General features: G+C 39.4%; 1 protein-coding gene across 4 annotated transcripts in view; it reads left to right on the top strand.

Moving 5' to 3' along the window:
- dmap1 (DNA methyltransferase 1 associated protein 1) overlaps window positions 1-14,945 on the top strand; it is a 60,366-nt gene that overhangs the window by 39,053 nt on the left and 6,368 nt on the right. For all 4 annotated transcript variants that reach the window (XM_078407947.1, XM_078407948.1, XM_078407950.1 and 1 more), the window contains 2 exons: window positions 6,427-6,499; window positions 8,419-8,714. In XM_078407947.1, the coding sequence (XP_078264073.1) occupies window positions 6,427-6,499; window positions 8,419-8,714 (369 nt within the window). The remainder of the gene's footprint in view (window positions 1-6,426; window positions 6,500-8,418; window positions 8,715-14,945) is intronic.

Genomic DNA, 14,945 nt, shown 5'->3' with positions numbered 1-14,945 from the left:
GACTGATGAGCACAGACCAGTCAGTATGCAAAATTTATTTTATCAAAGTGAGGAGTTTATTATTCAAATACATTTAATAATGCATTAGCTCCTGTGGGGGTTAACGTTGCAGTTTGTTTATCAGATGACTTTAAAGAAGTGATCATCCAGTTCAAATATAAAGCACTCTGAGGAACCATTTGAAAAAGGATTAAATTCTTTCTCTAAATTACAGTTTTTCCTGCATTTGAATTTCGAAGCAATTTTTGATAACCTAATATTTCATGATCATCAATGATCAAGCCAGCTAATTGTGAACAATGGGAATGTTGATGTGGGCTACAAAGGTAAAGATTTGTTTGTGATAAGCGGCACAACAAAATTGCCTTTGTCAATGACTAATGAGTAATTGCATTGAAACAATAATTGTAGATGAGGTTCATAATCTTGCCCCTGGTACTGGGATTATATTTACTGATCTTGGGTATTTATTCACAATGTTCATACCGCTGGGCTGCAAGCTGCCCAAGCGAAAACTGCTTGGGCAGCCTACAGCCCAGCGGTATGAACATTGACTTCTCCAACTTTAGATAGTTCCTCTGTCCTTCTCTTCCCCTCCCCCTTCCCAGTTCTCCCTCTATCTTCCTGTCTCCACCTATATCCTTCCTTTGTCCCGCCTCCTGACATCAGTCTGAAGAAGGGTCTTGACCCAAAACGTCACCCATTCCTTCTCTCCTGAGATGCTGCCTGACCTGCTGAGTTACTCCAGCATTTTGTGAATAAATACCTTTGATTTCTACCAGCATCTGCAGTTATTTTCCTACTTTACTGATCTTGAATATGTTCCAGCAACCAAAGGTGCTAAAAATGTTTGAATTACACAAGCATTCAGTTTTAAATGTCAGAGAACCAGTATGAGGTCAGAATTGTTACCTTCTCCTGGCCTTCCCGACATCCTCACCTCCCCCCCCCACCCCCCCCCCCCCCTCAACACATCAACTGGTATTGGTTGGTTGGGTGAGTAGGGGGGGAGGTGAGGGTGGACTACCACTCTTTCCACTTAACGTTTAATCTGCAACACCGAATTCATATAGCAGAGAGAAAGCAAAAATGATTATACTTAGTAACATGATTGGTAGCTTTGCCATTTCAAAAATACATGGACAAAATATCATTAATGATAATATAAGTTGACTATATTGGTTTCCATTTGAGGTTCTGATTCCTTCTTATATCCCAAAGAAATTTATTTTGGTAGATTAATCAGTCACTGAGTTGTTCCGAGTGTACAGGTGAGTGGTTGAATCTGGAGGAAATTGACGAGAATCTGCGGAAGAATAATTGGAATTTTTTGAGAGCATGGTTTTAAGGTGACAGTTAAGAGCCTAAAAACAGATTTGAGGGATGAAACTTTAACAGTAAGAGTGGTTGATATTTGGAGCACACTGTCAATCTGATACAATTACTATGTTTAAGAGAAATTTAGACTGATATGGAAATAGACAAGGCATAGGGGGATATGATCCTGGTGTGGATAAATAGAATTACTGTAAAAACCATTGGAGATGATGTTAAGTAATTGTTCTTTAAAAAAATCTTAGGCTTTATTCCTTGTACTTTGGCTTACTTTTTATTATTAGAGTCATAGATTGATACAGTGTGGAAACAGGCCCTTCGGCCCAACTCGCCCACATCGGCCAACAATGTCCCAGCTACACTAGTCCCACTTGCCTGCGCTTGGTCCATATCACTCAATCTGTCCTATCCATGTACCTGTCTAACTGTTTCTTAAACGATGGGATAGTCCCAGCCTCAACTACCTCCTCTGGCAACATGTTCCATCCACCCTTTGTGTGAAAAAGTTACCCCTCGGATTCCTATTAAATCTTTTCCCCTTCACCTTGAACTTATGTCTTCTGGTCCTTGATTCCCCTGCTCTGGGCAAAAGACCCTGTGCATCTACCTGATCTATTAATCTCAGAACTGAACACAATATTCCAAATGCGGTCTCACCAACATCTTGTACAACTGCAACATGACCTCCCAACTTCTATACTCAATACATGATCTGACTTTTGTTTTTCAACAAACATTTTGGGGATATTTTCAATGTTTAGTAATGACAAATTACTTTATTTCTTGCCTGAACAATCACATATTGTTGCACGAAGGAATCAAAGTTATATAATGAAGTTTATTTTTAAATGCTTTTCTTTGTTCTTTGGTTGAATTCAATTATAATTTGACAATGCTATGACACAGAATGAGATTATTATTTCTAACTGTAACAATAGTGGAAGACAGTTCCCTTAATTTGTATAAAAAAGACATATATCATTTCATAGAATTGATGCAATATCCCTGAACATACAGTGCCCTCCATAATGTTTGGGCCAGAGACCCATAATTTATTTATTTGCCTCTGTACTCCACAATTTGAGATTTGTAATAGAAAAAAATCACATGTGGTTAAAGTGCTCATTGTCAGATTTTAATAAAGGCCATTTTATACATTTTGGGTTCACCATGTAGAAATTACAGAAGCGTTTATACATAGTACCCCATTTCAGGGCACCATAATGTTTGGGACACAGCAATGTCATGCAAATGAAAGTAGTCATGTTTAGTATTTTGTTGCATATCCTTTGCATGTAATGACTGCTTGAAGTCTGCGATTCATGGACATCATCAGTTGCTGGGTGTCTTCTCTGGTGATGATCTGCCAGGCCTGTATTGCAGCCATCTTTAGCTTGTGCTTGTTTTGAGGGCTAGTCCGCTTCAGTTTTCTCTTCAGCATATAAAAGGCATACTCATTTGGGTTCAGATTGGGTGATTGACTTGGCCACTCAAGAATTTACCATTTTTTAGCTTTGAAAAACTCCTTTGTTGCTTCAGCAGTATGTTTGGGATCATTGTCACTGTAGAATGAACGGATGGCCAATAGGTTTTGAGGCATTTGTTTGAACTTGAGCAGATAGGATGTGTCTATACACTTCATAATTCATTATGCTACTACCATCAGCAGTTGTATCATCAATGAAGATAAGTGAGTCAGTACCTTAAGCAGCCATACATGCCCAGGCCATAACACCCCCACCACTGCGTTTCACAGATGAGGTGGTATGCTTTGGAACTTGGGCAGTTCCTTCTCTCCTCCATACTTTGCTCTTGCCATCACTCTGATATAAGTTAATATTCGTCTCATCTGTCCACAAGAACTTTTTCCAGAACTGTGGTTGCTCTTTTAAGTACTTCTTGGTAAACTGTAATCTGGCCATCCTATTTTTGCGGCTAACCAGTGGTTTGCATCTTGCAGTGTAGCCTCTGTATTTCTGTTCATGAAGTCTTCTGCGGACAGTGGTCCTGGATAAATCCACACCTGACTCCTGAAGAATGTTTCTGATCTGTCGGACAGGTGTTTGGGGATTTTTCTTTATTATAGAGAGAATTCTTCAGTCATCAGCTGTGGAGGTCTTCCTTGGCCTGCCAGTCCCTTTGCGATTAGTAAGCTCTCTTTCTTCTTAATAATGTTCCAAACAGTTGATTTTGGTAAGCCTAAGGTTTGGCTGATGTCTCTTAACAGGTTTTAAATTGTTTCTCAGTCTCATAATGGCTTCTTTGACTTTCATTGGCACAACCTTTGGTCCTCATGTTGATAAAGAGCAATAAAAGTTTCCAAAGGTGATGGAAAGACTGGAGAAAAGACTAGGTGCTTAGAGCTCTCTTACGCCTGCATTAAGGAGGCAATTAAACACATCTGAGCAATTACAAACACCCATAAAGCCATGTGTCCCAAACATTATGGTGCCCTGAAACGGGGGAACTATGTATAAACACAGCTGTAATTTCTACATGGTGAGACCAAAATGTATAAAAATGGCCTTTATTAAAATCTGACTATGTGCACTTTAACCACATGTGATTTTTTTTTTCTATTACTAATCTCAAACTGTGGAGTACAGAGGCAAATAAATAAATGATGGGTCTTTGTCCCAAACATTATGGAGGGCACTGTATTTTATATAATTTATGTTATTATGCATCTGTACCTTGTGCTCTAGTGATATATTCTGTTACAGAACTCCTATTGCGCAGGTCCTATTGTGATTCTTATAGCCCAAAGACCCCAAGGCATTGAAATTACTAAATGCTATAAATAAACCAGGTGTAGATTATAATGGGGAAAACATAAACACACACCGTTGGTGTAGCCTGTATTAAGATATATAATCTCATGATATTACTGTATCATTTGTGAAATTATATCAATTACTGACTGCCACTAGATTTCTGCTTTTCAAATTAACGTGGGTCAGAATTTAGCTTTCGGGGCTGATGGTGGTTTGCCACATTATCCTTTTGAAGACTTGACTTGGATTCCAATTTAAACGAGATTGATAAAAGGTAATTGTCATAAACCTAAAATTAGTTTTACTATGGCACAAAACATCCTCTAATCATTCATAGATTTGCATTATTAATAATTTCATAAAAAGTTGAATATACAAACATTTATCGTTATTGCTTGCTCCAACCTTTTTTTGTGGTTGAATAGTGTGATTAATCTGAGAATTTTGACACTGGCACTTATCCAAATTAAACAGTTATTTGGTTTATACCTGGGATCAAGAAGCCCAAGTCGTGATGTGCAATGAAAAGATTTTATGTGCTCTGTTCCACCAGTGCAGGACTGCAGAGAGATTAACTTCACCCTTGGTTTAGTGCCTCTCCTGAGGCCATCCCAGAGTCAACCAATGTGCTAGCATGGCAATGTGGTCTTGGTGAGGAAGCCTTGCTCCAAAAATGCCTCTTAACAGCAACAAAGCTGGGAAGTACCTCTGCCGGCTGTAACCAATTGCATTTGATTTTAATCTATATACTAAAACTCATTTGTTATCTTGTTTGTGACTGACCTTCAGCCAAAACGGTACACGATAGCGCGACAATTTTAGGCCCACCTTACTCACCATTGTCACTTTAGTGATAATGCAAGTAGTTTTATTGAAATCGGTGTTATATTTTTAAAGTTATTCACATTTTTAAGTTTAAAAGGAGGGGATGGGGAGGGAAGGAGGGGATGGGGAGGGGAGGAGGGAGGGAGGGGCGAAGGGGGGAGTGAGGGAGAGGGGAGGGAGGGGTTGAGGAGAGAGGGGAGGGGGGAGGACAGGGTGTTGCACCAATGCAGGAGAGGTTTGGGCCCAATGGGTCCACTTGGTCTAGTAGTTTATAAATATGAGAAATTTTGAAATCCCTTACAATTGAAGTTAGCAATTAAGACTAGAAAAAGTAAACAATTAAAAAGCCACGTACAATTAAAGTACAATAATTAAACAAAACATCACGATTTGCCATCTCCCTTTGAATCATGTTTCTATGTGATAGCATAATGATACTACAGCATCTTCATTCTACATATTAACAGAAACATACCATATCTCTTTATTTGGATGTTTGGTTAGAATGAATAAGGGTTGAATTATCTCCATTATAAGCAACTTGTTGCATCAATGATTCAAACATAAAATTCGGATCTCTGTTAACACCTTTAGAATCAGCAATCTTTGTCTGCCTCCTGTTTATGCATATGTATAGATTTATCTTTTTGGCAAGGATTGTACTCCATTGAGTGGAAGTCAGATAAGAGCACTGCATTTACATAACCATGAGCCCTCCAAGTTGCTGTGGATCGATGGGTGTATGTATTCAAAGCAATTTACATACAGGTTACAAAGCAGGATACTGATAGAAATGAAAAAGGGACAATTTGACTACTCTTGTAGGAGTTTCTGCAGTTCGATGGCATTCAGAACTCCTGATGATAGCCAGTGTAATACAGCCCACTAAGACATTTGCTCATACTTCCAGCCTGTTTGAAGAAGTATCTTGACCTGAAACGTCACCCACTCCTTCTCTCCAGTGATGCTGCCTGTCCTGCTGAGTAACTCTAGCATTTTGTATCTACTCCAGTCTGTTTAATTCCTTCTGTTAGTTTTAATTAATTAAAAAAATCATTGATATGTGATTTTTAATATGAACTTTCAGGTTAAAATGAAGGTGATAATCGTGTGTATATTTGTAAGGTTTACATGGGTTGAGAAAGTGTTAGACAATGGAACAGTACTCCATTCAGCACAGTGCAGTATTGGGATAGCTTCAGGAAAGAAATATTTTGAATATTAATAGATTTACAACTTTTGGGGGGGAAATCAGCGTATTAGTGTAATTATTTGCATTTAATTTTGTTTGAACTTTGTGGTATCTTTCCAGAACATAACTAATATATTTATATCTTCATTCCTATATATGCTGATGGTTACAATTGAAAAAAATCATTAAAAACAAAATCTAATATTTGTAAATGAGATACTCTGAATTAAGTCATTTCAAAATTGTTGTAACAGTTGTAATAAATTTGTCTGATTGTTAATATCTGCTTTCTGACTTTAGATGAAACTACCAAGCTCAGTTGGACAGAAAAAAATCAAAGCCATTGAACAGATGCTGACGGAATTGGGAGTTGGTAAGTAAGGAATGGAAATCCTCATTATATTATTGATTACTTTCAAAAGTAAAAAGATGTGTACATTGATTACCTTTATGCTATTTATTTTGAGCAATATATTCAGTGAAATTGCCAAATTTATTTAGTATTTGGGAAAAGGACAATCAAAAGAAAGTAAAGTGCAATGAGATTGTCATAGTAAAAACAAAAGTGTATTTTCCTGCTTCAGACCTGTAAACACTAATAAAAACAGGTTGAGTTGCAGAAAATAGTGGTAGTATTTCCCTTTTGCTTTTGGAATTTTGGTTAAATCCAGTCAGTTTGGTTCTATGTATAACCAATTGCAGAACAACTGGAATTCAGTTTCTAACAAAGCGAATAAAGCAACAGCACAATACTGTAAATGGCTTGATAGCAAATAATTAGTTGGAAAATATAGGTCATTAATTTCAGACTGATTAAATATTGCATATTTTCTATACGATTGTGCGGAGATGAATAGAACAAAGTGACCAGAATTTAATAGTATTGATCACATCTTCAGTACCCCAGACAATATATTGGTATTGAGGTGCAGAGGTTTATATATTGGCACATGCAGTTGTCACCTCGTAGACAGTAAGTACACAAATCCAGTAGTGATTGATTGTATGACGAGAAAGTCTCTTTCTGGTGATGTTGCTTGAAGCACAGGAAAAACCTCGTATTCATTTGGATGGAATAAAAAGGTATTTTAAATTCATTCAAACAATGCCATTCACAAATTCAGCACTTCTTTAACATTACCCTGTGATGTCAGCATGGATTATGCATTCAAATTTGCTCTAATATTCTGCAAAATTTGATAAAAATTGACAAAGTTTGATTTTTTTTCTATATTTCTTAAATAGAAAAACAAATTCTGATAAATGCCAGAGTTTTATTGTCAGCATTGTGTATTAAGTCATTTTGGACGATCTTGACATGAGGTTATTAGTCAAGCATGGATTGTTTCGTGCAGAATTACACCGGACAATTTCATGGCTCATATGTCTTTAAGGACTAAAACTAGCAATACTTAAGCTTGTTGCATCGTAAAATGTTCTACAGATAAATTTTAACCTAAAATAAAATAAGAATGCAACAATAACCTTTTATGTCAAGAGAATCTTTACCAATAAATAATGCTGTGTGCTTTAGTTAAAATACTTCAACCTGTGATCTCTGTAATTAATCAGCAAGACAATTCTGCTTTTTACCAAACCATATAATTCCTATTTTAAATTTCAGAATGTGATTTCAGAAATGTATGTGATGGAGGTAAAAACATTTTTTTAAGAAACTTTCAAAAAAAAGTTTTCAATGTGGATGTACTATTAACACACACCATTCTATATTTTGGATAGTTTTGGTTTGCAACAATATTATGTTAACTGTTTCAGTGTGAGGAATGTTAGAGTTCCAGAGGAAGTTATCATTAAAAGGAAGAGGGTTTTTTTCAGGAACAAGTCCAAGATCAATGATCCACTACACTGATATAAAAAGTAGCCTTGTTTTGTTTATCATCTTTGATGATGGGTCTGGCCTTGCTAGGTGCCAATAATCGTAACCGGGGGCGTTTCGGGATTTCTTTGATGGTGATAACTATGTTGCAGGGAAGCTGATGTATTAAGGGGGCACAATTGTATTACCGGTAAGGTAACCTATGAGGAATGGTGCAGGTGTTCTCACAGCTCTACACGGCTACAGTTCTGAAGCTTGATTTAGTCAAAACTGAAATTATAATACAAATTTAGATATATTTTGTCAAACTGCCATGTATCTGATAATACCAGGCTCCCATGATACAACATTACTAATACGTATTAGACAGCTTTTAGATAGGCAAACTGGCTGTTTACACTTATGAAAGTTTACAAAAAAATGTTTATATTGTTTTGTTTGATCTTGCTTTGCAGATCTAAATCCAATGCCCACAGAAGAGATTGTGCACATGTTCAATGAACTTCGCAGCGATCTGGTGTTACTGTATGAGCTCAAGCAAGCTTATGCCAATTGCGAATATGAACTTCAGATGCTACGACATCGATATGAGGCACTGGCAAAGGCAGGGACAACAAACTTAGCATCAGGAGAAGGCTTTGGCATAGACGGACAGATAGGAACTGTGGGAACTAGTTCTGAGGAAATTAAGGGAGAAGGAAAAGATCAGTTCATTGATGTTGTTGGAGCTGCACCTCTCACACCAAACTCGGTAAGCACTGATAAAAGGATAATATCCAGCAACTCTTAACTAAATTTGCACGGGCTAATAAAATAATGTTATCTGCCAAAGTGGTTAAAATGTATAATTTATGAATTATGCCTTTTTGTATTGAAATATCAAGCTTTCTATAGTCATTATTTAACCCATTTTAAGTAAAATCGATATAAAAATTATGGGTATCCATTCTGTTTCTATAAAGTTTTCCTTAGTTTTATAAATATTTGAACATTGTTTTCACTATGTTAATAGATATCACCACTGAAAACCTATCTGACTGAATTATACTTACTTAAATCAAACATGTACAATTTACAGCACTGTACTCAATCTCAGCAGGGTCTGATCAATGTTTACTAACCAGATGCTAGACAGTGCAATAGGGCATTTTGCTATTCAACCATAGCTATCATATGTTGTTAATGGATTATGTTAAAAAGAACCTTGCCAATTAATTACTTGGTTCACTAGTGGGGTGGTGCAGCGGTAGAGTTGCTACCTTACAGCACTTGCAGCGCTGGAGACCCGGGTTCGATCCTGACTACAGGCGCTGTCTGTACGGAGTTTGTACGTTCTCCCTGTGACGGCGTTGCCTTTCTCCGAGATCTTTGGTTTCCTCCCACACTCCAAAGACCCACAGGCATGTAGGTTAATTGGCTTAGTGTATGTGTAAATTGTCCCTGGTGTGTGTAGGATAATGTTAATGTGCGGGAATCGCTGGTCGGTGGGGACTCTGTGGGCCAAAGAGTCTGTATCTCGAAACTAAACTAAAGTTTGAGACTTTGGCACATGCATATCTGAATGCCAAAACCTGGAACCAGCTGAAAGATTATTTTCTGGCAGATCTGTTTACCATGTTCTGCTTCCAGGACATTCGGAAGCATTTTGCTAAAGGGATCAGGGGGTATGGAGAGAAGGCAGGTACAGGCTACTGAGCTGGATGATCAGCCATGATCATATTGAATGGTGGTGCAGGCTCGAAGGGCCGAATGGCCTACTCCTGCACCTATTTTCTATGTTTCTTTGTTTCTATGAAACTACTTCATGTCTTTGACTAAAGGTGGGGTTTTATAGACAATAGACAATAGACAATAGGTGCAGGAGTAGGCCATTCAGCCCTTCGAGCCAGCACCGCCATTCAATGCGATCATGGCTGATCACTATCAATCAGTACCCCGTTCCTGCCTTCTCCCCATACCCCCTCACTCCGCTATCCTTAAGAGCTCTATCCAGCTCTCTCTTGAAAGCATCCAACGAACTGGCCTCCACTGCCTTCTGAGGCAGAGAATTCCACACCTTCACCACCCTCTGACTGAAAAAGTTCTTCCTCATCTCCGTTCTAAATGGCCTACCCCTTATTCTCAAACTGTGGCCCCTTGTTCTGGACTCCCCCAACATTGGGAACATGTTATCTGCCTCTAATGTGTCCAATCCCCTAATTATCTTATATGTTTCAATAAGATCCCCCCTCATCCTTCTAAATTCCAGTGTATACAAGCCCAATCGCTCCAGCCTTTCAACATACGACAGTCCCGCCATTCCGGGAATTAATCTAGTGAACCTACGCTGCACGCCCTCCATAGCAAGAATATCCTTCCTCAAATTTGGAGACCAAAACTGCACACAGTACTCCAGGTGCGGTCTCACCAGGGCCCGGTACAACTGTAGAAGGACCTCTTTGCTCCTATACTCAACTCCTCTTGTTACGAAGGCCAACATTCCATTGGCTTTCTTCACTGCCTGCTGAACCTGCATGCTTCCTTTCATTGACTGATGCACTAGGACACCCAGATCTCGTTGAACTCCCCCTCCTCCTAACTTGACACCATTCAGATAATAATCTGCCTTTCTATTCTTACTTCCAAAGTGAATAACCTCACACTTATCTACATTAAACTGCATCTGCCATGTATCCGCCCACTCACACAACCTGTCCAGGTCACCCTGCAGCCTTATTGCATCTTCCTCACAATTCACACTACCCCCCAACTTAGTATCATCTGCAAATTTGCTAATGGTACTTTTAATCCCTTCGTCTAAGTCATTAATGTATATCGTAAATAGCTGGGGTCCCAGCACCGAACCTTGCGGTACCCCACTGGTCACTGCCTGCCATTCCGAAAGGGACCCATTTATCCCCACTCTTTGCTTTCTGTCTGTTAACCAATTTTCTATCCATGTCAGTACCCTACCCCCAATACCATGTGCCCTAATTTTGCCCACTAATCTCCTATGTGGGACCTTGTCGAAGGCTTTCTGAAAGTCGAGGTACACCACATCCACTGACTCTCCCTTGTCAATTTTCCTAGTTACATCCTCAAAAAATTCCAGTAGATTTGTCAAGCATGATTTCCCCTTCGTAAATCCATGCTGACTCGGAACGATCCCGTTACTGCTATCCAAATGCTCAGCAATTTCGTCTTTTATAATTGACGAGGTACACCACATCCACTGACTCTCCCTTGTCAATTTTCCTAGTTACATCCTCAAAAAATTCCAGTAGATTTGTCAAGCATGATTTCCCCTTCGTAAATCCATGCTGACTCGGAACGATCCTGTTACTGCTGACTCGGATTGGTTAACAGAGTCCCAATCCTCTGTCTTCCCACTCTTCTTTGCTATGTTATACTTCCTCTCCTTAATTTTTATGCTGTCCCTGACTTCCCTTGTCAGCCACAGGTGTCTCTTACTCCCCTTAGAGTCTTTCCACCTTCAGGTTTCTCAGCTTTTGTTTCAGACGTCTATATGGCTGCAGTGTGCACACTGTTTAGGATCAGGACATTCAGTGAGTTCAGCCGATGAGAATAAATTGTTTAAGTATTGTTCTGGTATACAGTTAATTGTTATGCAACTTAGTGTTGAAGGATGGCAAGTAACATTTATTATGTTGCCTCTAGAGATTAGTTGTATGTCAAAAGCTTCAAGTAGTGATGTGATGTACTTTAAGCTACTGTGCCATGGAGATACTTGTTGCACACTCCCTTTCTGTATAATGTAACAGTTAAGGCAGATTGCATATCTGACTCCAGACTCACTAATATGGTTGATTCGTAATTGCCTGTCTAGATCTGGGGTAATTAGAGAAGGGCAATAAATGCCAACGTTGCCAGCAACATCCACATATGTTATTCCTAAATTTAGAATGTTTGAAGGCTATTCTAATTGAGATCCATTAAAATAGATTAGAGGATTTAATTGAAATGTGGAGCAATGCAAAACACATGCTCATAAATTTTAGAGAAAGTTGTTGAAGAATGAAATTAACATGCATGTTTTCCATATAAAGGGTGGTGCAAATGGGCATTCCATTCAAAATGGAGGATCAGTTGAAGTGGGCAGGACTAGTGTGAACATTTTACAATGACAAAATATTGAGGTACACTGAATCACAAAAGGCAAATGGGGCACAGATTTATAATGATGGAATTTAAACTGTGGATCAGGCTCAACTCTCACCCATTCCTGTTCTTGTGATTCTCTTACATAAGAATAGTTTTTTTACAAAATGGATCAAGAAATCTGTACAGCTTTTCTGCTCTATATGATCCAATTACATAGTTGCTAACTGCAGGTACGGAAGTTTAGAAGTAACTAGACCAAATGGGCCCAAACCTCTCCTGCATTGGTACAGCAACCCTTCCCCCCTCCCTCCATCCCCCTCAACCCCCCTTATCCTCCCTCCACCCCCCTCCCTCCCGAGGAGATAGATTTACACTTTGAAATCGGTGTTATATTTTTTTAACTTATTCACATTTTAATGAAACTTCTTCAATTAGCACCGACGGTGAGTAAGGTAGGCCTAAAATTGTCGCGCTATCCCATACCGTTTTGGCTGTAGTTCAGGAACAAATAAACAAACAAACAAGAGTTTTAGTATATAGATTGCAAACACTTTTTTCCATACAAGAATAAAAATTGCCTGATTTCAGTAAGTGTTGTATATAAAAAAAGTTGCAATATATTTTTGATTACTGCTGAGAGTTAGTGGATGATTTTACACTATACAAAATGTTTCCTAAGATCTGAATGGCTAGGAATATTAGATTGTGGTTATGAAGTGCATGTAAGAGAACCTGAAATCAATTGTTAATTGCTAAGCCGTCACCACAGAGACTCTGGCATAGAAATTCAATCTTGTTGCACATTTTCTTAAGCTGTCTGAAATGCTGCATAAAATCAATTGCAAATTGCATTTGTCCAATTGCACAAGCCATGCTCATATTAAAAGATCCCATCAGGCTTTCTGGTGCATGTCACCCATATTCACATGAAGCATTGTAGAGTATTATTCATTGTATAAAGCACATTCAATATCTTTTGAGTATGTGCAACTAAATGTGTGCTTCATTCACCAGTGAAAGTGCTCATGAATGTAGTACATTTACGACTACCATCAGTATGAATGTGAGCAGGACATGATTAGCCAAAAACGGAAACTTGGGAACTTTTGGTCTTCCACGGGAGCAACTTCCTCCTTCCACTCATGTTTCCAAAGGCTAAAATTTCCCAAATCTGCCACTTTCTGCAGTGAAGCTCCACTTGAACCTCTATGCCTCTAGAAGTGGTTAAATGTGTCATCATGGACTTATTGGTCCTCAGATTATTCCACAGTGGTGACTGATATCTACCATTGTCTCAGTTGCAGCACTTTGCTGCATTCATTTATCAATGGGTCATTCTTCTCAAGAGAGCATGTCAACTGAGTGGAGAGCAATAGATGTAGTAGGTACATCGGAAACATAGAAAATAGGTGCAGGAGGAGGCCATTTGGCCCTTCGAGCCAGCACTGCCATTCATTGTGATCATGGCTGATCATCCACAATCAGTAACCTGTGCCTGCCTTCTCCCCATATCCCTTGATTCCCCCAGAGCTCTATCTAACTCTCTTTTAAAATTTGAAGTTCCAATAGAGTAAAAGAATGCTGAAGGCTGTTTATGTAAAGGGAAAACAATTACTCCCTGAACATGCATATTGTTAATGATCACCACCAGTACTCACCCATGGTCAGTGCTATGCACCTGGTGAAACTTGAATGACTTCCAGCCAGAAATAGCTTTCTCTGCCTGGCACATTCTGTCCATGTGCTGGACAACTTGGAAGACACAACATTTTCCCTCTATCTTTGAGAATTCTAAGCTGGACTTTCTACATAGGAAAGGAGATGGCATCATGGCACAGCTAGTAACCTGGGTTTGGCTCCTGACCTGATGTTCTCTGTGTGGAGTTTCACATTCTCTCTGCACCCATGTGGGTTTCCCTAAATGCTCTTGTTTCAAACCCCATTTCAAGGCCATTTGGGTGGGAGGTTAATTGGTCACCATAAATTGCCCCTATTTTGTAGGTGAGTCATAGAATCAAGGATAGGATGGAAATTAATGGGAATATGGGGAAAATGTTACCACCAGGGGGCGCCGCACGATGGCTGCCTCGCCTGCAGTCTATCTGTCCTTTTCAAACTTTTTTTGTTATTTTTGGTAAGTTTTAAAAGTTTGTGTAAATGTTCTCTGGTTTGTTTTATGTGGGGGAGGGGGTCGGGTGAATCTTTTTTTCAATCTCTTACCTTACCGGAGATGCGATTGTTTTCCGGATTGTATCTCTGGTCGCTCTGCAGCCTAACATCGTAGAGCTGGAGGCCTTGCCTGGGACTGATTTTGAGCCCCACCACGCGGCCGTGGACTTACCACCCAAGCGTGCGATCCCTTGCCTGGGATCGACGCTCCAACGCGGCCTGTAGACTTTAACATCGAGGAGCTTGCAGTCTCTGGTTGAGATCAGTCAGGCTGCACGAGGTTTGACAAGCCCTGACCTGGGGTAGATGGCCCGGCACGGGGCAGCTGAAATCCCCCCCCCCCCCCGGATGCAGGAGCTTGATCGCCCTGATGAAGAAGGCCCGCCGCCGGCTACGGGAGTCAAGATCATCCCGTCAACGGAAGGCTGAAGGGCAAAGAAGGGAGAGATTGAACTTTTTTTCGTCTTCCAGCACAGTGAGGAATGTGGAGTCACTGTGGTGGATGTTCATGTTAAAATGTATTTTGTGTGTCCTGTTGCTTTTTATTGTTATGACTGTATGGCAAATGACATTCCTCATATGTTGCAAAACATACTTGGCTAATAAAGTATGATTGTGATTGATTGATTGTGAAAAAAAGTGGAATTAATATAAATGGCAGCTTGATGGTCACTGTGGACTCAGTAGCCTTTTTCTGTGCTGTATGACTTTA

The sequence above is a fragment of the Rhinoraja longicauda genome, chromosome 11 (assembly GCF_053455715.1).
Source record: "Rhinoraja longicauda isolate Sanriku21f chromosome 11, sRhiLon1.1, whole genome shotgun sequence".
NCBI lineage: Eukaryota > Metazoa > Chordata > Chondrichthyes > Rajiformes > Arhynchobatidae > Rhinoraja > Rhinoraja longicauda.
This window is presented reverse-complemented; position numbering and strand designations above follow the sequence as displayed.